Below are 22,626 nucleotides of genomic sequence, written 5' to 3'. Positions count from 1 at the left end.
GGCTTTATAACTAGGAGATTAGGCCGTTTATGGGCTGGGTAGGCTACTAACGTTATATGCCCCCGCCCCCTCTCTCCCCCGATGTCATAGGGCGCTATCAAACATAGCCAAATCATCGGAAAAGGTCATATTTTCTATACCTTTGGTGTGAATATGATAAAGTGTGGTTATTTATGGTGGAGGGAGGGTGATGCATTTATCTCCAGTCACTCAGGGAGGGACATGGAAAAATATTTATAGATCTGGGGAGGGTGAAGGAACAAAACGAAAACAAAGTCGCCCCTGCACCATACCCCCCCCTCTCATAAATAACGGACTGTCCCTAAGACAGACTTTTTAATGTAATGAATTTTATTTTTCCAAATGAAGTTATAAAGCAGTTGGTCAATATCTTTACTCGTTTTTTTGTCAACATCTAATGAGATAGCAGCGTAAGTGAGCCTGGAAATACCTTCTGCCTTAGAAAGTAACGTTCTACCCTTTAAAGAAAGGTCTCTCTGAAGCCACTGATTAAGTCTTTTCCTGGTTTTCTCTAAGATCGGGATAAAGTTCAGGTCACATCTAGCTTTCTGGTTTTTTGTTATGACTATCCCCAGGTAGGTGATTGTCTCCTTAATTGGAATATTACATATCGAGGGCAACACACAGTTTTTTACTGCCAATAATTCACACTTGTTCACATTTAAATTAAGACCCGAAGCCTTTGAGAACTTCTGGATTACACCAAGAGCAAGAGGAATCTGAGAGGAATCTTTTAAGAAGAGCGTAGTGTCATCAGCCAGTTGGCTGATAATGATTTTCCTATCTATAATTGACATACCATTCAAGCCACTAGCTTTAATATGATTGGCTAATAATTGGGTGGATAACAAAAATAAATATGGAGAGATAGGACATCCCTGGCAAATTCCCCGTCCTAACTCAAATCTGGGAGATGTACCATTTTTTAATTTAATTGAGCTATTTCCATTAGTGTATAATGTTTTAATTGTTTTGCAAAAAAAGTCGCCAAATCCAAATTTGTTAAGTGTTTTAAAGATAAATTCATGTTCAATCGAGTCAAAGGCTTTGTAAAAGTCCAGGAAAAGGATGAAACTTTCATTGTTTACTAGCTCAGGGTAGTCTAATATATCCAGTACTAGGCGAATATTGTTGGAAATGTGCCTATTTCTCATAAATCCAGACTGTGTGTCATCTATGATATCATCCAAAACAACTTTTATGCGCTTAGCAAAAATTACAGCTAGAATTTTGTAATCATTATTTAGGAGGCTAATCGGGCGCCAATTATCAATAAGTAATAAATCTTTCTTAGGTTTAGAGATAAGGGTTATTAAGCCCTGTGTTAAAGTAGGTGGGAGAACACCTTTAGCAATACTTTCGCAGAATACTTCTAATAGGAAGGGAGCCAGTTCTTTAGAGAAGGATTTATAGAATTCTGAGCTAAGTCCATCCACTCCAGGAGATTTATTGCTCTTTAAACTATTAATTGAGTCCACTATTTCTTTAAGAGAGATTGGCTGATCACAGAATTCTTGATCAGGAGTGTTGATTGGGATGGTATCAACCAGAGGATCCAGAAATGAAACAGTACTCTCATCACAGTATTGAGAGCTATATAGATTTTTATAAAAAATAGAACAGAAGTTTGCAATCTTGTTTGCATCATCACACACTACATTCTCTATTTTAAGTTGATGAATGGTATTATTTTTGGACTGGGATTTTTCTAACCTAAAGAAATACGCTGAGTTCTGTTCACCTTCTTCAAGCCATCGTCTCCTGGACCTTACAAAAGCCCCTTCAGCTTTAGATTGATAGAGCTTATCTAGTCTGTTTTGATATTCGAAAAGTGTTTCTTTTTCTTGGGAGGATAGCTCATCAGGACATTTGGAGGTTAAGGCAGTTAGTGTGGAAATCACCTTTTCTTCCTCACATCGCTTAACCTTAGCAAGATTACTACTATATTTCCTAAAAAATTTGCTAACTTCAAATTTTAAAAGTTCCCATTTACTGCCATATACTCCTTCAGTTTGAGCCTCATTCCAGAAAACTTGTATTAGTTCTTTGACCTTGAGTTTAACTGCTTCATGACACAAAATAGAGCTATTAAGTTTCCAATATGAATTTTGTGGAGAGTTACAAGCAGAGGGAAGTAAAGAAATGTGAATTTGAATTGCCTTGTGATCAGTCAATGGGGTGGAAAGAATGTTAACATTTACACAATCTTTGACACTGTTCGAAATTAACCAAAAATCAATTCTAGATTGTCTAGACCTTGATTTATTGGACCAAGTAAAGGTTCTGTCATAAGGAAATTTGTTTCTCCATGCATCTATTAAATCAAATCTTTGCATAAGCATTTTCAGATTTGCATTGGAACTATTTTGTGGTCCGGGTGGCCACCTGTCAAAAGTGTTGTCCAATGTGATATTAAAATCACCACCTATAAGTAGATACGCATTAGGAAATCTGGAAAGCCAATAACGAATTCTCTTTTCCACATTGCTAAGCAAAATATTGTTATCTGATATTGTGTTGTAACCATAAATGTTAATAACTATAAAGTTGGTGTTGTGAGTGTCAATAACTTGACAGATATAACGTCCATTTGTATCACAGTCTGTATGCAATATACCCCCTGTGAAATTATAACCAAACACAAGTGCTGTGCGAGTTGAACGTATCATGACGTCATGGCGTCTGTGGGCGGCTGTTTCCATTAAGCCGCAATGGTTATTAATCTGGGGTATGCATTCATAAGGTGTCTCATCAAGCCTCGCCCTCTCTCTCTCTCCCTCCTCTCTCTCTCTCTCTCCCTCCCCTCTCTCTCCCTCTCCCCTTCTCTCTCTCTCTGCCTCTCCCCCTCTCTCTCTCCCTCTGTCTCACTCATTCTCTCTCTCTCTCCCTCTGTCTCTCTCTCTCTCTCTCTCCCTCTGTCTCTCTCTCTCACTCACTCTCTCTCTCCCTCTGTCTCTCTCTCTCTCCCTCTGTCTCACTCACTCTCTCTCTCTCTCCCTCTGTCTCTCTCTCTCTCTCTCTCTCTCCCTCTGTCTCTCTCTCTCACTCACTCTCTCTCTCCCTCTGTCTCTCTCCCTCTCCCTCCCCCTCTCTCTCCCTCTCTCTCTCTCTCCCTCTGTCTCTCTTTCTCTCTCTCTCTCCCTCTGTCTCTCTTTCTCTCTCTCTTTCTCTCTCCCTCTCTCTCTCTCTCTCTTTCTCTCTCTCTCTCTCTCTCTCCATCTCCCTCTCTCCATTTCCCTCCCTCTCTCCCTCCCTCTCCCTCTCTCTCTCTCTCTCTCTCTCTCTCTCACACACACACACACACACACACACACACACACACACAGCATGTACTCTGAGTGGAAATGCAGTTTCATATGAACCATTTTGTATTTTCAACCCAACTACATCTGCTAGCTAGCTGCTGCTCTAAAGCTGCTGCTAGTTGCAGTTTCATGTAGGAGCTATAGCAGCTAGCGGGTTCGGTCGAAAGAAAATAGTTTCTACATTAAACTGGTCACAACAAGGTCTGTGGATTATCTTGAGTAACCGGGCCATTATTTCTGTAAAGAGACATTGCTGTTGAGTTTTACAAATATATTTTTGTGTGCTTTGAGCACCACAAGCCAAGTGCCATCCAGTTCCATTGTATTGCAGAGAAGGCAGACATATGGCCGAAGAATATAATCTATATGGATAAATTGCACTACAGGTGTGAAGAAAAATATGTATTTTGGATTTTAGGGTGTGCTGTCCCTTTAAGGACTGAAAAAAACATGCAACACAGCAGAGAGATGAATACCAATACACATCCCTGGCTGTCATTTAGGCTACAAGTTTTCAGGTAATCACTTTGAACCGTGTTTTGCCCCTCACTGGAAAGATGTTTCATCATCTTACAAAGTCGGGCATTTTAACATACTGCTCAGTGCTCCCGATGCATAGTGGTCATTCGAGGAACTAAAGCTTTTCCATAGAGAGGTCCAGGGATGACGTATTTTTGTAGGCTGAATGCGGAAGTCCCGAACTTCCTGGTTCTACACTGTTTCTGTCTATGGGATTTTTGAATGGGTTTTTGCCGCGATGCTTCAAATAAGGTCTCTGGGCAACGCAAGATTAATCAAACGCGAACCAGAGTTCCGTCGGATAATCTTCACACATGAGGACCACTTTCATGAGTTTTGAAGCGTAAATGCGAGCCCTAGAAGTAAAAAGCTCCAGCTAAGCTAATCTAGAACTACACACTGTCGCATAGGCTTCCACGTCACGTCAGCACTCAACCTGGAGTGTTGTTGATGTGCGCGCTGCTGTGCACTGATTACCCCGGGGCTGAACCAGGTGAGGGAAAGAGAATTTCCGTGTTCGCCCTTTGAAGTGGTGACGTTATTGACGTATATATCCCCATCGACTCAAAAGTGTAGTCTCATTTAGCCGTTTGCTAGCTAGCCGTCCTTTTAACGGCAAGTAAAAGCTTCAAAACTCATAAAAGTGGTCCTCCTGTGTGAAGATGATATTACTAAACACTGGTTCGCGTTTGATTAAGCCAGCGTTGCCCAGAGAGATTATTAGAAGCATCGCGCCAAAAACCCATTCAAAACTCCCATAGGCGAAAACTGTTTGGAACCAGGGGCGTTAGCATCGATGATTTCCGGACTCGTTACTGGACCTCTCTATTCACTTCACATTAATGGGAAGCCAGGTGATTGGCCACTGACCAGGGGCGGTTTTAGCATCAGAGCTTTGGGTGGGCTCAGCCCACCCAAAGGTCATGGACCACAGGGGGGTCCGGGGGCATGCCCCCCCGGAAGAAAATTTTGTACAGTTTCAAGTAAAAATGGATCAAACTGGCGCACTTTGAGATCAAAATGAAGAGACTAGATCTATGAAGAACTACACACATCAATATCTTCTTTACCGTTCTGTGGTTTTACAGACACACACGCACGCACACACACACGCACACACTGAAAGAAAGAAAGAAAGAAAGAAAGAAAGAAAGAAAGAAAGAAAGTCATTGTGCACAAATAGCCTACCATTTGTGTTTTATTGGTCACGGCAACTTGAACAAGACCTTTTGGCGAATTCATGTTTATTAACAGGTTGGATAGCAAAGGTAAAAAACTGTGAAATATTTAAAAGTTTACGTGACTTTACTTTACTTTATTGGTTTATTGTGACGGGACAATGCACATTAATGGACATGTTCAGAAATACAGAAGCCTCTATATACGAAAACATGTAAATATGCCGGAGTTAGCTAATGCTAATTTACATCCGTAGTCCCCAATAAATATCAAAACAATCACTCATTACATTCAATCAACGCACAAACTGAAATATACATGTAACGTGTCATCGCAAAAGATACCACAGCATTACAGACATCAAAATTACAGCAAAACACAGACAGGATGTACGCAACAAACTGATATACCTGTAACGTGTCATCGCAAGAGATACCACACATTACAGACATCAAGATTACAGCAAAACACAGACAGGATGTACATGCAGCATGTCAGTGCTAAAAGAAGAATACTACACCTTCCATTCGACAGGTTACATGATAACAATACATAAATACAGTATGAAGGCTACTCTACTCTCTCTTAAGTGCTACACTTAAGTGGTGAAGTGCCTAGTGCAGGAAGAGAAGAAGATTTGGAAGGCAGCTATTAAGCTAGTGTTCACAAAATTGGTTTGTTTTACTTAACTGTAAAATGTATGTTCCATAGCTGAATGTTGTTGGTGTGACATTAACATTGAGGAGCAAAGAAACAGGAATTGAAGCTTTAGCAGCCACTGAGCTGAAGCTATTTGGTTTGTTATTTCATCACTGCTTTTCCTCCAGTGGCCACTTCCCTCACTACATTTACTAACAGGAAAATGACAGAACCTGCAGAGAACGCTCTGTTAGTTTCATAAGTTTATTTATAGACTGCAGTGCGGAAGCATCAAAAAATACAGTGACAAAATACAATAACTGTCTGAAAAATATTACAGAAGATTACATTATATGGTTGGTTTAAGAAATTTACATTTTCTAAATATATTTACACATTATATATTTACACATACTGTACATAATATATTTACATATATTTGCAGACCTCTTCCATTACTCTAATTTCTAGACCAGTGGTTCTCAACCTTTTTCACGTCAAGGACCCCTCAACTGTCACAAATTAGACCATGGACCCCCATCTGATATTTGTTTTGCTTTTTAAATCTTTTATTACAGAAAAAGTGTATGAAACCCAGGACCAAACCCTGTCATTGTGTATGGATGGAATGATAGTGAAAATAATGGAACCCCCTCAAGGACTCCTGTTCCCCTGACCACACTTTGAGAACCACTGTTCTAGAATCACTGAATAAAACCTTAAAATGTGAGGTAATGCCGAATTTAGCAGAACACCCTACAGCAGGCGTCAGCAACCTAGGGCATGGGTGCCACCTCTGGCATGCAAAGGGTTAACCAGTGGTACGGCAGCACAGCAATAAGTGCGGAATTTAGTTTTTTTGTAAAAATGTAAAAATGCCAAATTACCGTTTCACATGCATTTGCAGTTGCATGGCCTGTTATTAATATTTATGGTAGTGACCCAATACTCTGCCTCTGATTGGTTAGCCTCCTTGTCAGCAGCTAAAAAAAACTCAGGCACACTGATTGGCAAGCAAATTTGAAAATGGCACTTCAAATCAAAAAGGGTGTCAACCCCTGCCATATACAGATTAGTATATTAACAAATAATATTTCCCCATGTGCAAGCAGCAATGCAAAAACAACCTGCCAGATTCCTTCAGGCACATGTGTCATGTCAAGTCCCATGTTTAAATATAGATTATCAAGACAAGTCCAAGTCATTAATGTCAAGTCTCAAGTCTAAATGTAGAACAGCGAGTCAAGTCAGAACAAATCAAGCGTCCAGAGTAAATGCAATAGCTTAAAGAACACTAAATATCTAGGACTTTTCAATGTAATATGCTTTTAATAGGATAAAAAGTAGCTAAAACCACCACGAGTTTGATTTCTATAATCATTGAACTTCATTGAACGTCAGTCGTCTGCTGGAACAAATCTCATCACTTTCAATCTGTCATTCTGCACAAACACAAGATCTCAAGTCAAGACTTCAGAAACCTTTTCAAGTCATCAAAGTACAAGTCAGAGTCAAGTCCCAAGCTATTCTGCCTTTAACCTCTAGATGTGAGGCTTTATACCAACCCGATCTCCCAAAAAATTGTAAAATAGCAACGTTTGCAACGTTGCTACTTTACAATTTCGTCTCCGAAATTGTAAAATGGTAACGTACGTTTCTACAGGGGTGGGCATAGTTTACGGAGATTTTCCATTTCTAACCCCTCCCCCTACCCTAACGCTTAATTTATACTTATTAGAAAGTGTCGCTCAGCACATGGTCGCAGACGAAAAAGAAAGTGTCGCTCATGGTGTTGCATTTATACTTCAGAGGACGTTCACCTCGGTTCAATGGTCACGTGACACTTGAACGCTATAAGCAGACAGCCAAGAGAAGAGAGGGAACGCACAGTGAAACCACCTCGGAGGCAAGATGTAACGTACTTGGCTGCAGCCGCATATAAACGGCACACAACCACACAACTCACCTCCTCTCTCTCTGGGAAATTGGTCACGACGTTCTTTGTGATTTTCACGAAGTCATACATCAAGGACAGGCTGATAAAAATAGCGGGGACACGTTCATTCATTTCAAGTCAAGCGCGTGCCGTCTATATAGCCAATCAGACTTGCGCGACACATCGTGACGTAGTCAGCGACACTAGACATTTCACCAGGTAGCAGACACTGCTGCTCGCCGACACTTGGAAGTGTCGACTCAAGTCGTCATTTCTGTCGGCGACTGTTTAAAAAGTGTCGGCAGACAAAGCATAAATTGGGCTTAACCCCTCCCCCTACCACTTCAGCCGGAGGCAGAACTCGCCATCTTTGGCTGCTCGGAGTCTTCTCTGAACTTCCCCACAGCTGTGCAACAGTCTTTTACACAAGGGACAACTGTTGCCAAGAAACTAATCCTGAAGGAATGGAAGTCCTCCTCCTCACCCTCTTTTAAACTGTGGCTGACGGATATGACCTCTGTTATACGGATGGAGAGACTTAGGTTCCTGAGGACCGACTCACTTAAGAAATTCTCTGCCATCTGGGACCCGTTTCTAACGTACCTCGTTGAGGTTGGGGGCGACTGGTTCCCCATGGACCCCCTGTGTGGGATCCTGGGCACAATACGCAAGGATATAAGCAGTGCTTATAAGCACCTTACAAGACTGGTAGCACGACGTCACACTGAATGTTGATAGTTTTTTTTTAGTTTTTTATTCTCTCTCTTTTGTTTTCCTGTGTCTGAGCCTGTTTGTCTTGTTCGTCTGTTGTTCAGAAAAATTTAAAATAAAATATATTTAAAAAAAAACTCCCCCTAGCCTAAAATCTCAGAACGTTACCATTTTACAATTTTTGAGCCGAAATTGTAACATTGGTCCAAAACGTTGCTATTTTACAATTGTCTGTGAGACTGTGTTGTTTATACAGATTTGAGTTGGGTGGTCTTTAAGCTAATGCTCAGGCAGAGTGACGGTAGAGTCACAGCTTTCACTGTGTGTTTCAGTGACGACCGCAGTGGTGGGTAACTGGGCCAGGGAGTAGATGGCATCATCAGCATTACCACCGGGGGCGCTGTTGCTGGAAGCATCACTTGGACCGGTGTGAAACTGGACTTTAGAGTAGTCGGCATCCTCTGAGTCCTCTTCAGCCTGGAGGCAGAAAACAAGGAGAGGTGGAGCAGTTTGTGTGATGAGAGAAATGGTCATGGTTGGACCAGAGGCAGAATAAAGTGTCACATGGACCAAGTTGCTCGCAGTGTACTGTGTACTGTAGGGTACAGGTAGTAGCCTATGTGATCGTGTGAAGGTCCACTTTTCACCCACTGCTTGTTGGACTAAGTCTGAAAGCTAAATGCTGTGACCTCATTTCCTGTCATTACCTTGTTTGGATCTGCAGCGTCTCCAGGACAGCTAGCCCCGGCTGGCCCGGCGTGTGTGGAGACTTCTCCAGGCCCAGATGTCTGTCTGTCCTCCTCTCTGATCTCCTCATACACAGGTTCACCCTGCACCAAGGGAGGCTTAGCTTAGTTTGTACAGTATTAAAACTAGATATTCTCCATTGCTAGGGTTTCTGACCTTTTTCAGTGATTTTCCAGGACCCACAGAATATTTTTGTCTGTGACTATGTAAACATCGAATATCCCAAAAGACAGAACAAATCCTCTACTTTCTGCCTTCTTGCGTTCTTTAGTTATTGAATAGGTGCGCTCCTCTTTCAAGGACCGCATCTGCCGTTTAAGCGGTCTTGGCGACTAGTGCTCGTCAATGTCACTCCTCCTACCTCTTCTCCTGGCAGGGGGATCTTCAACCTCAGCTGCGGCCAGAATTGCCAATAATCTGGCTTTCATGGTTACAGTGTGAACAATCAACATAAAACAGACGAAACCAGCTGGCTACCGTCCGTGTGATCGTTGTGCCCTGAACTGTACTGCACAGGGGCGGACTGCATAATCGGGCACGTCGGGCAAATGCCCGGTGGCCTGGCCTGGCCTGGCCTGCCAAAAAAAAAAAAAAAAAGGCCAGGCCAGGCCAGGCCACTCACTGAACAGCAGGCCAGGCGCCGCCTACTAGTTTACTAGTGGTTTTATTACTTTATTCAGGTTTAAAGTGGGTGCATCTCATTGTAAAATTGGACTTGGCCCAAATTGGGCTTCAAACGGCCCAAATTGGGCTTCAAACGGCCCAAATCTGGCTTTAAACGATCCAAATTGGGCTTCAAACGGCCCAAATCTGGCTTCAAACGGCCCAAATTGGGCTTCAAACCGCCCAAATTGAGCTTCAAACGCCCCAAATTTTTATACGCCCGTATCGGCCTGGCCTGCTTGGTATCTAATGCCCGGCCTGAATTATGATCCCAGTCCGCCCCTGGTACTGCACGTGACTGCAGGAAGAAAACAAAACAAAGCACACAAACACGCTCCGTGCGCTGTGTTTTGTGCGCATTGGAAGAGCTCTTGACATGGTTTCCAAACATGCAACGTGGTTTGAAATATCCCTTGCTCTGACTCCTTGGCGTTTTACTGTTTTTTATTGTGTATAATTATGTTGTATATTGTGTATGTTGTTTAATTCTGTCGTATTTTTATTGTTGCATCCTGCTGCAAAACTAATTTCCCCTAGCGGGACAATAAAGTGAACCTTGACCTTTACCTTGACCTTTACCATCAGAAAGGCAAAGGCCATATGGTTTTAGGGCATTTCCACACTAGGAACGATTGCTTTCATTCCGTGCCTGAGAACGTACCTCTGCTACAAGAGTCTTCACAGGAGAGCGTGATGCTTCTGGAAAACATGCAGATCCACACATGGTTAAACTTTACACTGATGAAGACACAGAATATGGTGACAACACAGACATGATTTACTGATGAAGACAGAATATGATGACAACACAGACATGATTTACACTAATGATATGGGGCAGCATAAGGGACAAAATTAAGACTACTGAGAAGCCGTCGGAGGCTATATCTTTGCCAAAGCCAGCTATGGATCTGGCCAATGATATGCCGGCACCGGCAACTGAGAGACCGTCGGTGAGAAATGAGAAGCCGTCTACTCATTTGTCTTACCAAGCAATCCACTGGATCGGCTATTGGATCGGCTGGTCATTAGCTTGTCTAGGCTAGCTACTAGCTTGGAGAGGCTAGCAACCCATTGGATCGGCTAGTCATTAGCATTTCTAAACCCACATAGGATAAGCAATAACCACGCCCTGTGGCGCCGGGATTGGCCAGGAGCATTGAAGCTTGGGACTAAAGCACCTGGGGTTTTTCATCTTTTAAAATAAAGATGTTTAAAAAACTATTGCTTGTTACATTTTCAGTGCTGTACCTTTTCTCTGGGTAAGAATTGAGCTTGAAATTAACGATATGATACATTATATTATATGAGCTATGAACGTGAACGCAACACCGTTTATATTATTGCATGTTTTTGTAGATTGTGTACACATTGTGTAGATTACAATTATTATGCTTATTATTATTACTATGCTAAGGAAGGTAGGTGACCATAATTCATTTCAATGTCCGTTCTCAAGAGCTATTCAGTTGGTTCATGAAATCGCTGGGCTGCGTGCCCTCCAGTGTTGCTCCTGGCCAATCCGGGCGCCACAGGGCGTGGTTATTGCTTATCCTATGTGGGATTAGAAATGCTAATGACCAGCCGATCCAATGGGTTGCTAGCCTCTCCAAGCTAGTAGCTAGCCTCTCCAAGCTAATGACCAGCCGATCCAATAGCCGATCCAGTGGATTGCTTGGTAAGACAAATGAATAGTCGGCTTCTCATTTCTCACCGACGGTCTCTCAGTTGCCGGTGCCGGCATATCATTGGCCAGATCCATAGCTGGCTTTGGCAAAGATATAGCCTCCGACGGCATCTCAGTAGTCTTAAATTTGTCCCTTACGCTGCCCCATATAATGAAGACACAATATGATGTCTTAACCGTTCACACCAGGAGCAGTCTCTTTTCCCCAGTGCCTTGCTCGGCGCGCCTTGAACCCGCTCCACAACTCCCATTGAATTCATGCCTGGCAGTTTCAAGCTTCACGCGTCACGCCTTGAAAATAGGACTGAATTCTGAACGATTGCTTCAGCACGGCTTCAGCGTGGCTTCAGTGTGACTTCAGCATGGCTTTCGCGTATGCAAACAGCCACTGAGGCTGATATTCTGAACGTCCAAACTAGTCCGGCATGTCGTCCGTGGTTGGTCAACTCTGTCAATATGTCTGACACGCCTCTTCTTCTTGTGGGCAGCATGAATCACTTTTCAAGAGTTGTGTTTGAGACATAGATGTGTCGTATCTACGGCTGGCTACTGCAAGACTACGTCCAAACAGGGAAGTGAGCAGCATCTATTAACATCCTGTAACTACCACTTGTTGCAGCAGAGGCTGATATTGCTGCTGCTCTGGAGCTTTCTAGATAATACCAAACAAAAAAAGGGCTATTGGGGATGTGAGAACTGAGCAGATGAGCCTGTTAGCAAACTGTCCAAATTAATTAATTAACGCTAATGTTAGCAACAAGGCTAATAGCTTCATCAAAGACTGTACTTCTCTCTCTACTAGTCAACATTAGCATGTTAGCAATCAATGACAGCGAGGAGACTTCGGTTCTTGCTTTCTTTATCAAGTTTTGTTTTTCAGGGTTTTTCTCCCATTTTCTCCGCAAGTGTACTTGGCCAGTTCCACCTGCTCTCCCGGTCGCTGCTCCGCCCTCTGCCGATCTGGGGAGAGTTGTAGACTAGCACATGCTTCCTCCGACACATGTACAGTCGCTAGCTGCTTGTCTTCACCCGAGGAGTTTCACCGGCAGGACCATATAGCGCGTGGCAGGATCACGTTATTCCCCCCCAGTTCCCCTCCCCTGAACAGGTTTTCAGCAGATTTACAGTGCAGTTGAAGTTTTGACCTGTAGTCCCCCGAAATAATCATGTGGAATAAAAACTACAGTTTTTACTTAAAATGTAAATCTCTACATAGTGGGGATGTGTGTGTGTGTGTGTGTGTGTGTGTGTGTGTGTGTGTGTGTGTGTGTGTGTGTGTGTGTGTGTGTGTGTGTGTGTGTGTGTGTGTGTGTGTGTGCGTGTGTGTGTCTGTGTGTGTGGGTGTGTGCGTGTGTGTGTGTCTGTGTGTGTGTGTGTGTGTGTGTGTGTGTGTGTGTGTGTCTTACCAGGAGGTTTTGTGGTCCTCTTCCATATGAAAAGAATGGCCAGTCCTAAAATCGTACCCATGACAACCAAGGCTGTATGTGCGCGTGGCACATACAGCATCACAGCAGGTTCTGCAGGACAAGGTGGTGTTAAACTGACACACTTCACTCCTCTACAGAGAGGTCAACACATCTACACATCAGCTATGGTCTTTATTGAGCAGTATATTCCTGATAAAATAAAGTCACAGGCCCCTATTCTCCCACAGGCCTTCGGCGCTAAAACGGGCCTTAACTCATTCAGGGCCAGTTTAGGACTGCCAATATTTAGCACAGGCCAAAGATTTTCATAATTGTTGGTCATCTTTCAAGACCCACAGTAAATTATCTATTAGCACCAGAGTGATTTGCAATACCTCAAAATGAAGATGTACGTCTCTGGGTTCACCAGGGGAAAAAAAGTGAGCTTTTAGCATGTTCTGTACTCTACTTATAGCCATTTATATACACCCTGTTTTCCCCCAAAAGGTCTTTTTGAGAAAAGAAATTGCAGAAAATGGCATTTATGTACACAGCACACAATATCAGGCAGAACTCGCTCTCAATTCTTTTATTTTGAACTGTATTGACATCAGACATGTAAATATTATTCATTATGACACAAATGACAAAATAAATAAATATATATATATATATATATATATATGAAGTGCTTTTTTTACATTCAACAATACAGTTTGCTCAGTGTGAGTGAGTGTACAGACAGACACACAGACAGACAGACAGACAGACAGACAGACAGACAGACAGACACACCGACAGACAGACAGACAGACAGACAGACAGACAGACAGACACACACACACACACACACACACACACACACACACACACACACACACACACGATCCCCCTTTTAGATTTCTAACCCCACTTAGGATAAGCAATAACCACGCCCTGTGGCGCTGGGATTGGCCAGGAGCAACACTGGAGGGCACGCAGCCCTCTGTGTGAAAGCCATTTATGTGGCGAGGCTGTGTGGAGGAGGAGAACAGCTTCTCCTCCTCCACACAGTTGTGACTCCGTCTCGTCTCTTTCGGGCTGGCACATAGGAACGGGCATAGACATATATGGGAACGGGGTCCAGGGACCAGGATCGATCATGTTGGTCACAGGTTTGACTACTGCGGTTTCGATGTCCGCTGCTGTGCAGCAAGTCGATCAGCTCTGCAGCGCGGCGAGGGGGCATTTCAATGGCGTTTCTCCTCTGCAACAAGGAAGCGCGTTTCCTTTCCACCTTCTTCCTAATTTCAAACAACAGCTGCGGTATGTGTTTGATAACGTGCTGTCGGCTTGAGTTTGAGGTTAGGGACCCGAAACTATGTCACAGGCTGGGTAAGTGTTTCAACTATGCGCTGCACTCATAAAAACAAAAACACGTCAAACAAGTCATTGGCGGGGAGGGCTATTTCTGATAACACGTCAAAGACGTCATTGGCGGTGAATGAGTTAAACGCAAAAAAACGTGCCTTGCGCCTGTTTTGGGACGATATCAATATGGCTTTACGCTGCCAAATGCGCTTTAGGCCGAATGGGCGTGGCGCAGTCCCAGAATGGGCCAAAGTGGGCGTGTCGGCGCTAAATACCGGCCTACTGATATCTTCCCACCTGCCGTAAATTTAGCGCCTTGCGCTTTTGAAAACCAGGCCTATTCAGTGCAGCCAGTTGCGCGGCGCTCCCCTCTGGCTCTCTCCCTCCCCTCTGGCTCTCTCCTCTGTCACCCTTCTCTGTGTCACTCTCTCCCTCTCTCCTTACGGCCCGGCCACATCTACGCGTCGTTTGACGCGGGCTGACGCTGCTGCCCATCCACTTTGTATTGGAACATGCTGCTCGACGCCTCGCGAAGCATGCTGGGAGACCAGACGACACGTAGCAGGCTTGTGAAGCGACAGTGGGCAACAGAGGGGGCGGGGTGGAGTTTGACAAAGTACAAAGCTAGCCAATTGAGCTCGTCCTAGGACCTATCCTACCCTTCCTGTCCTCTTCCACTTCCTCTCTAACACCAATTTTCAAAGAAGCAAAGTAAATCTAGCAGCGGCTAGCTTGGGAGCTAGCTGCTGCTTCCGGATTTCCACGCCCACCAAGCGTCAAGCGTCCATACAGCCAAGCGTCAGCCCGCGTCAAACGACGCGTAGATGTGGCCGGGCCGTCAGTCTGACAGGCACAATACGACTGTCTCTCTCTGACTCCCTCGCTCAGACAGACACAACACACGTCCTATAGGAAATAGCAGTTGTAAGTTCACTGCCTGTGAATGTCCCAGCATGCAATTGGGTACTCCATTTTGCTACTAAATAGCAACCAAATGAGGCGAAATGGATATAAAAGGTCGATCTAAAATAATGTGTAATGGTAACACAGCCTGCAATTGTAGAACATTTCAATATTGGACCAAATAAAACATCGAAATTAAAACACCACCCTAAGTGAAACATATATGTCCTCCTGGGCCTATACCCAGCAAACATCGTCTTGACCGCGACATCACCAGACGATAGAATTGTGGTTTGGCATCTACCATCTAAGTCTGACGTTCTCTCCACATTCCTCCAAAGTAACGTTTAGACTGTCACTTCAAAACAAAAAATATTGACCTCATATTGCCTTGAAAACACCACATGTAGGTGTCTTTTGTGTTTTTGTTGAATAAAATGACATTTGATTGACAATTTACCTGTTGTGTGATCAGATACTCACAGTGTGACATGCACTCCACCTGCAATGACGACTTTTATTGAACGCCCTTTTCTTTTTTTAATATGAAAACACGTTTATGTCATATAAGTGCAAGTGTCTCTTGCTATGGGCTTGTATTTATCACAAACTTCCTGAATCCTGTGGTATTGTCCCATTTCTCTTGCCGTAACTAAACGCAGTGTTGTGGGTTTTGGATGTGCTATGCTGTCTGCTAAAGTCACGTTGGTTACATTATCGTAAATGATATAAATATACCTGTCTCATCGCTGGTTGAAATCATGAAACAGAATTAGCGAGGCAGCTAGCCTATCAATGCAACTTCCAGTAGGGACCGTCAAAATGCCAAGTGCTCAATGTTAAGTATCTCTATATATGACCAAATCCGGAGTATTTGTAACTAATTCCGTGGCCTAATGGATAAGACACCGCAGGATCGAATCCCCCATGAGGTGCGATCTTTTGTCTTTCGATGTAGCAAAAATCGTTGAATCTGGACACGTTGTGGGGAAGTAGAGGAATTACGTCGCTAAGATTTCCATTCAGAATATATAATTAGACCCTGACTAGATGTAGTGGTTTGACGTGCAGCAGACGGTCGTTATACGTGAAAATGTTTGCTGGGTATATATCCCTTGTCGATTTAACGTGATTTAGATAAGTGTTAGCGGAACGCGCTTCGGAACGCGCTTCTACTGTCATGTGCTATACTGTGATGTCTGCTCCAATGACTTCGCCCTACTTCACATTTAGTTTTACAATAAAAACACATTTATGCAATGACTTTACATAATGTAGGGTATATTTATGTGCATCATTCTACCTGCAGCAGGGGAGAGAAAACGATATCGTTCTGGACAAACTTTCACCAATATAAAATTTATCTCATCATATAGGGATAGGCTATATTTTTCTAGCTGATGCCTTTAGAACATTCTTTTCACTTTGATCTTGCTATAGTGTAGCGTATTTACATGCTTGCAGTATTTAAACTGCAGTTAGATTGGTTTGAGAAGCATAATAATATGGAATAATAGCCTATAATGGAGACAGACAGACTGGATGAAGGGGGGGGGGGGGGGGCAGAGCGCTTGGCTTTCGTCAGGTTTTGCGGGACCACTGGAATTGGAGCTAAAAAGGCAAGCGTGCGATTCGTTTATTGCACTTATCCAATGAGCATGACGGTGCATAATTTTACGCTTAAAAGGCGTGGTTGTAATGCTTTAGGCTGCGTGTAGCGCCAGCACGACGATATCAAGTGCGCTGGTCCACGCCCACTGATTTGCGCTGCGCCAGGCGCTCGGCCTAGAAACAGCGCCGATGCAATGATAGGGGCCATATTATTTTAAAATATCACACCTAGCTGTGATAGGAATCTTCCAGAATGATCTTCAAATTAAACGTATTTTGATGACATCACAACTACTGTACTGATGTATGACAATACAGTACAGTATAAGTAGCCAAATATTGCTATGATCCCAAGACAGCATACACATATGGGGCTCTATTCTCCCACAGGCCATCGGCGCTATTACGGGCCTTAACCGCAAAAAAACGTGCCTTGCGCCTGTTTCGGCAAGATAGCAATAGGCTTTAGGCTGCCAAATGCGCTTTAGGCCGAATGGGCGTGGCGCAGTCCCAAAGTGGGCGTGTCGGCGCTAAATACCAGCCTAGTCATATCTTGGGAGCTGGCCTACATTTAGCGCTTTGCGCTTTTCAAAAGCAGGCCTATTCTTTGCCTTCACTGCTTCTTCTCTGTCACCCTTCTCTCTCTCTCTCTCTGAGTTCCCAGCATGCATTGTGTTTCTTCATTTCGCTACTAAATAGCCACCAAATGAGCCAAAATAGATATAAAAGGTAGTTCTAAATTAATGTGTAATGGTAACACAGCCTGCCATTGTCAACATTTCAATATTGGACCAAATAAAACCTCGAAATGAAAACACCACCCTATGTGAAACATATATGTCCTCCTGGGCATATATATACCCCTTGTCGAGTTAACGTGATTTAGAGAAGTAACAGCGGAACGCGCTTCGGAACGCGCTTCTAATGGCATCTGCTATACTGTGATGTCCGTCCAATAACTTGGCCCTATTTCACATTTAGTTTTACAATAAAAACACATTTATGCAATGACTTGACATAATGTAGGGTATATTTATGTGCATCATCCTTCCTGCAGCAGGCGAGAGAAAATGATATCTTTCTGGACAAACTTTCACCAATCTAATAGGCTATATTTTTCTAGCTGATGCATAGAACATTATTTTCACTTTGATCTTGCTATAGTGTAGCGTATTTACATGCTTGCAGTATTGAAACTGCAGTTAGATTGGTTTGAGAAGCATAATAATATGGAATAATAGCCTATAATGCAGACAGACAGGCTGGATGAAGGGAGGGGGGGGGGGGGCAGAGCGTTTGGCTTTCGTCTGGTTTTGCGGGATCACTGGAATTGGAGCTAAAAAGGCAAGCGTGCGATTCGTTTATTGCACTTATCCAATGAGCATGACGGTGCATAATTTTACGCCTAAAAGGCGTGGTTGTAATGCTTTGGGCTGCATCTAGCGCCAGCACGACGATATCAAGTGCGCCTTTCCACGCCCACTGCTTTGATCTGCGCCTGCCGCTCGGCCTAGAAACTGCGCCGATGCAACGATAGGGGCCATGATGTGCTTGAATGCTAAAAATGTAGATGCTAACATTAACATAGCTAGTCAGTCAGTCTAATGTTACTGTATTCTCTGTGAAAGCAGCTGATCAGTAGCAGATAGTAGTAGCAGTAGGTAGCAGCACTATTACTATAGTTTGGATTATATTCAATCATCATTATAAGTAGCACCATACTGCACATTTTGTTGTCGTTTTTTATAGTACCTGAACCCGGAGCAGCTGGTGGGTCTGCTGTTGTATCAGGACTGACAGTGGGGGTTTGTGTTGAAGCAGTTGGAGCTGTGAACAACAAACATGATGAAACATTGAGATGCAAAAACTCAATACTGATATCATGAGAAAGATGAGATGCTCCTTTTCAAAACAACAACATATTTATCATGCTCTTCTAAGTGGTGATATAAATATTCTCAATTACAAGCATAAACACATTGCATTGGAAATATTAATTATATGTAATGCTAACTAATCAGCATTCATCTAAACATGAATGGAAATCTACAATAACAAATATGTGTCATTTCAAACAGGAGTAGCTCTCAGTGAGCACAGCCTCTAGTTTGGATGTGAAATCTTTCTTCAGGCCTCCAAAAATATGCAGCAACATTTTCATGACTTTAAGTGAGAACTCACCTTCTGTCACTTTGAGATCAACTTCCTCGTATGAATTATCATCATCAAACATTCCGGCGTCCACAGCACACCTGTACCTTCCTGAGTCAGACTTGATCAGTTGTGTGATGGTCACAGAGAAGGTTCCATCCCTCTTATCTTCAATGGTGTATCTGCCTTTCTGATCTTTGTCCTTATCAGTTTCAATGAGAATGTTTTTATTGATGCATTCTCCCTTACAGAAGAGCTTCGCTTTGTCTTTTTCAGCCTTATCCAAGATGCATGGAATTGTGATATTTCCTCCTTCAGCTGCCTCATAGTCTTTACACACAGTGACATCATACAGCGCCGCTGAAAAGAGGAATAATCAATAGTTCTGATCAGTACTGTGAGAGGAGTAATCAATAGTTCTGATCAGATCTGTGAGAGGCTAAACACTAACTGCTCCTTCACATTCACATGGCGAGCTGCATTTCAACTAGCCTGCTACTGCTGGCCAATGAGCAGCGGTCTGGGCAGATTGTGGGAAAGTGCCTTGCTAAACGGCACTTTCTACAGAAAATCCACATGTGAAAATCCAGATATATATTCATATGGATACCACTTTACCTTATAATATTCTAATATTGTAAGTACGCTATACTCTATTGTGGGATGAAAACTGTAACAGTAAAAGTAGGGTGTTTGCTGTAAAAGGGGGTACAGTAAATTGGCACCTATAAACCCACAGTACACTGAATAAGCATAGAGAATTCTGACAGCACTTGGGTCAACTTACGTAAGTAATGCGAGCATGGCAACATGATCACTTAATTTTTAGGCCTATCCTATTCTAGGTCAATATCAGATCAATCTCCCATTAAATACTTAGGTATTAGAAATGTTACTTTATAATAGGAGTATAGGATATAACATGGTCAAGATGAGCTCTGATAGTAAGACTGCTGGTATAGTTGAAGATATCCCTCAAACTTATGAGTTTTACAGGTATTGGAATGTGTCCCAGGACACATGTGACCTGTACACAAATGTATTATGGTAGAAAAAGATAATCAAAAAGTAGTTTAGAATCAAAAGTAGTTTATTAAAGACAGAAAAGACAGAAACAGAAAAAGGTTAACAAAATATATAATTCAACTTAAACTGCAGTATTAATATTATGTATTCATTATATTTGCTATTTTAAGTCTGCTGTTACTAGGCAGTCCTGAGTGGCTGAATCTAGTGTGTGAGAGGAAACAAACTTTATTTGAAGAAACCACAGTGGCTGCTAGGTGTGAATTTTTTTTCTTCCAATGAATGCTTGATGGCGTGTTTTGAAGAGAAGAGGAAGTTGCAACCAAAATTTTCAAACAGAATTTTCAAACTTACAAACTGTGGCTGAATGTGACTCACTTTTCACTTGCTAAATTGTTCATGCGCCTTCTGAGAGATGATCATCACAATGCTCCCCCCCCCCCCCCCCCCCACACACACACACACACACACACACACACACACACACACACACACACACACACACACACACACACACACACACACACACACACACACACATTAGGTTGCAACTTCCTCTTCTCTTCAAAACACGCCATCAAGCATTCATTGCAAAAAAAACATTCACACCTAGCAGCCACTGTGGTTTCTTCAAATAAAGTTAGTTTCCTCTCACACACTAGATTCAGCCACTCAGGACTGCCTAGTAACAGAATACTTAAAATAGCAAATATAATGAATACGTAATATTAATACTGCAGTTTAAGTTGAATTATATTTTGTTAACCTTTTTCTGTTTCTGTCTTTTCTGTCTTGAATAAACTACTTTTGATTCTAAACTACTTTTTGATGATCTTTTTCTACCATAATACATTTGTGTACAGGTCACATGTGTCCTGAGACACATTCCAATACCTGTAAAACTCCTCATAAGTTTGAGGGATATCTTCAACTATACCAGCAGTCTTACTATCAGAGCTCATCTTGACCATGTTATATCCTATACTCCTATTATAAAGTAACATTTCTAATACCTAAGTATTTAATGGGAGATGAATGAATGAATGAAACCTTTATTTCGGACTTTAAAAAAAAGAAATAGTAATATATATATATATATAGACAAGTAGTATCAATGTTACAAAATATATATATTTATAAGTGAAAAAAAAAGAAAAGAAAACGAAAAAATAAATAAAAATAAACAATAATAATCAGAATACGTGACAGCAACGAGGTCCGAAAAGGAGTAGGATGAAGTACACTGTACTTATTTAGTCCTACCCCGAGTCCACAGTTCACATTCTTAATCAATTGACTTCCACTTTTATACTATTCTCAATAAACCATATATATTCATACACACATATATACAAATATATATATATATATATATATACAAATACATTCATACCTTGCATAATAAATATAATTTATAGTTCTAGTGAATAAATTATTAATTATTAATATGTTAAATATAATATACCATTATGTATAAATTTGCATATTTACAGAGTAATATTATGTACAATACAATTAACTAATAGTGCATATTATAATATATATACAATATAAATAATCATACCATGCTATTAATCGCTTCATATACACAATTTGTACCTTTTAAATAAATGTTCCTTATATATATTTTTGAAATGGTTCACGCTTAAACATTGTTTGAGCTCAGCATCCATACTGTTCCAGAGCTTCACCCCACGGAGTGAAATACAAAAGGATTTCATTGTTGTTCGTGCCCTCAGTGTTTTTAAATTGGTCTTCCCCCTCAAATTATATCCCCCATCTCTCTCAAAAAAAAGTTTTTGGATGTTACCTGGTACTTGATTATTTCTTGATTTATACATTATTCGAGCTGTTTTATACTCCACAATGTCTAAAAATTTGATTATTTTCGACTTGCTCGCATTACTTACGTGAGTTGACCCAAGTGCTGTCAGAATTCTCTATGCTTATTCAGTGTGTGGGTTTATAGGTGCCAATTTACTGTACCCCCTTTTACAGCAAACACCCTACTTTTACTGTTACGGCTTGTGGGTCATGATTTCAGTTGTGTCCTTTTGGTATTAAAATGATCAATCTATACCTTTCAATTAATATATAATAGACTACTCATATTCACCTCAAATAAAGCCCTTTGGCTCCAAGCCCTGTATGTAGCAGGTGTCACACATATTTATATAATGTGACACTGAAGAAAATGTGTTTAGACAGACCGACCGACAGACATCGCCTATATAGAAGACCGGTAGACAGACAGAGTTTACTCACCGAGCAAGACGTAACAGACGGTGATGTGATGGATATTCATGTTCAACTGTTGAACCGCCAAGTCTCTCAGTCTCTACTTCACCTATAGACGGTTTTAACTTGACAACAAAAACATTCTAAGTTGAACCCCCGCTCACTTCCTGTTGCAGTGTTTGCTATGGACATAAAAGAAAAAAAAACATTCAAGTGCAGGATTGACCATTCTGTGAAAACCGTCTATACAGCTGAGCAGCGAAAACAAAAGCAACGATGTCGAGTGAATATTTCTGCAGTTTGCCGAATGCTGAGAAAAAGGAAGTGCTGTGGGGTTGCGCTCTGGTGAAAACCGTCTATACCAATATCACTTCCCTGCTGTCAGTAGTGTCATCACACTCTCTCTCTCTCTCTCTCTCTCTCTCTCCTCTCTCTCTCTCTCTCTCTCTCTCTCTCTCTCCTTCTCTCTCTCTCTCTCCTTCTCTCTCTCTCTCTCTCTCTCTCTCTCTCCTTCTCTCTCTCTCTCTCTCTCTC

At 42.1% G+C, this 22,626-nt stretch overlaps 1 protein-coding gene across 1 annotated transcript; it reads right to left on the bottom strand.

The window, feature by feature from the left end:
* Nucleotides 1–7,060: 7,060 nt before the first annotated feature.
* On the bottom strand, nt 7,061–22,159 carry LOC310800105 (uncharacterized protein; the record flags this gene model as incomplete). Its single annotated transcript, XM_083662681.1, has 9 exons — nt 7,061–7,105; nt 8,203–8,253; nt 8,611–8,787; nt 9,018–9,140; nt 10,382–10,419; nt 12,814–12,924; nt 18,430–18,504; nt 18,859–19,188; nt 22,120–22,159. 9 exons carry the CDS (start codon nt 22,157–22,159, stop codon nt 7,061–7,063), a joined length of 990 nt encoding a protein of 329 aa, XP_083518807.1.
* Nucleotides 22,160–22,626: the final 467 nt, after the last annotated feature.

Source organism: Poromitra crassiceps (genome assembly GCF_964638095.1).
Source record: "Poromitra crassiceps genome assembly, chromosome: 29".
Classification (NCBI taxonomy): domain Eukaryota; kingdom Metazoa; phylum Chordata; class Actinopteri; order Beryciformes; family Melamphaidae; genus Poromitra; species Poromitra crassiceps.
This window is presented reverse-complemented; position numbering and strand designations above follow the sequence as displayed.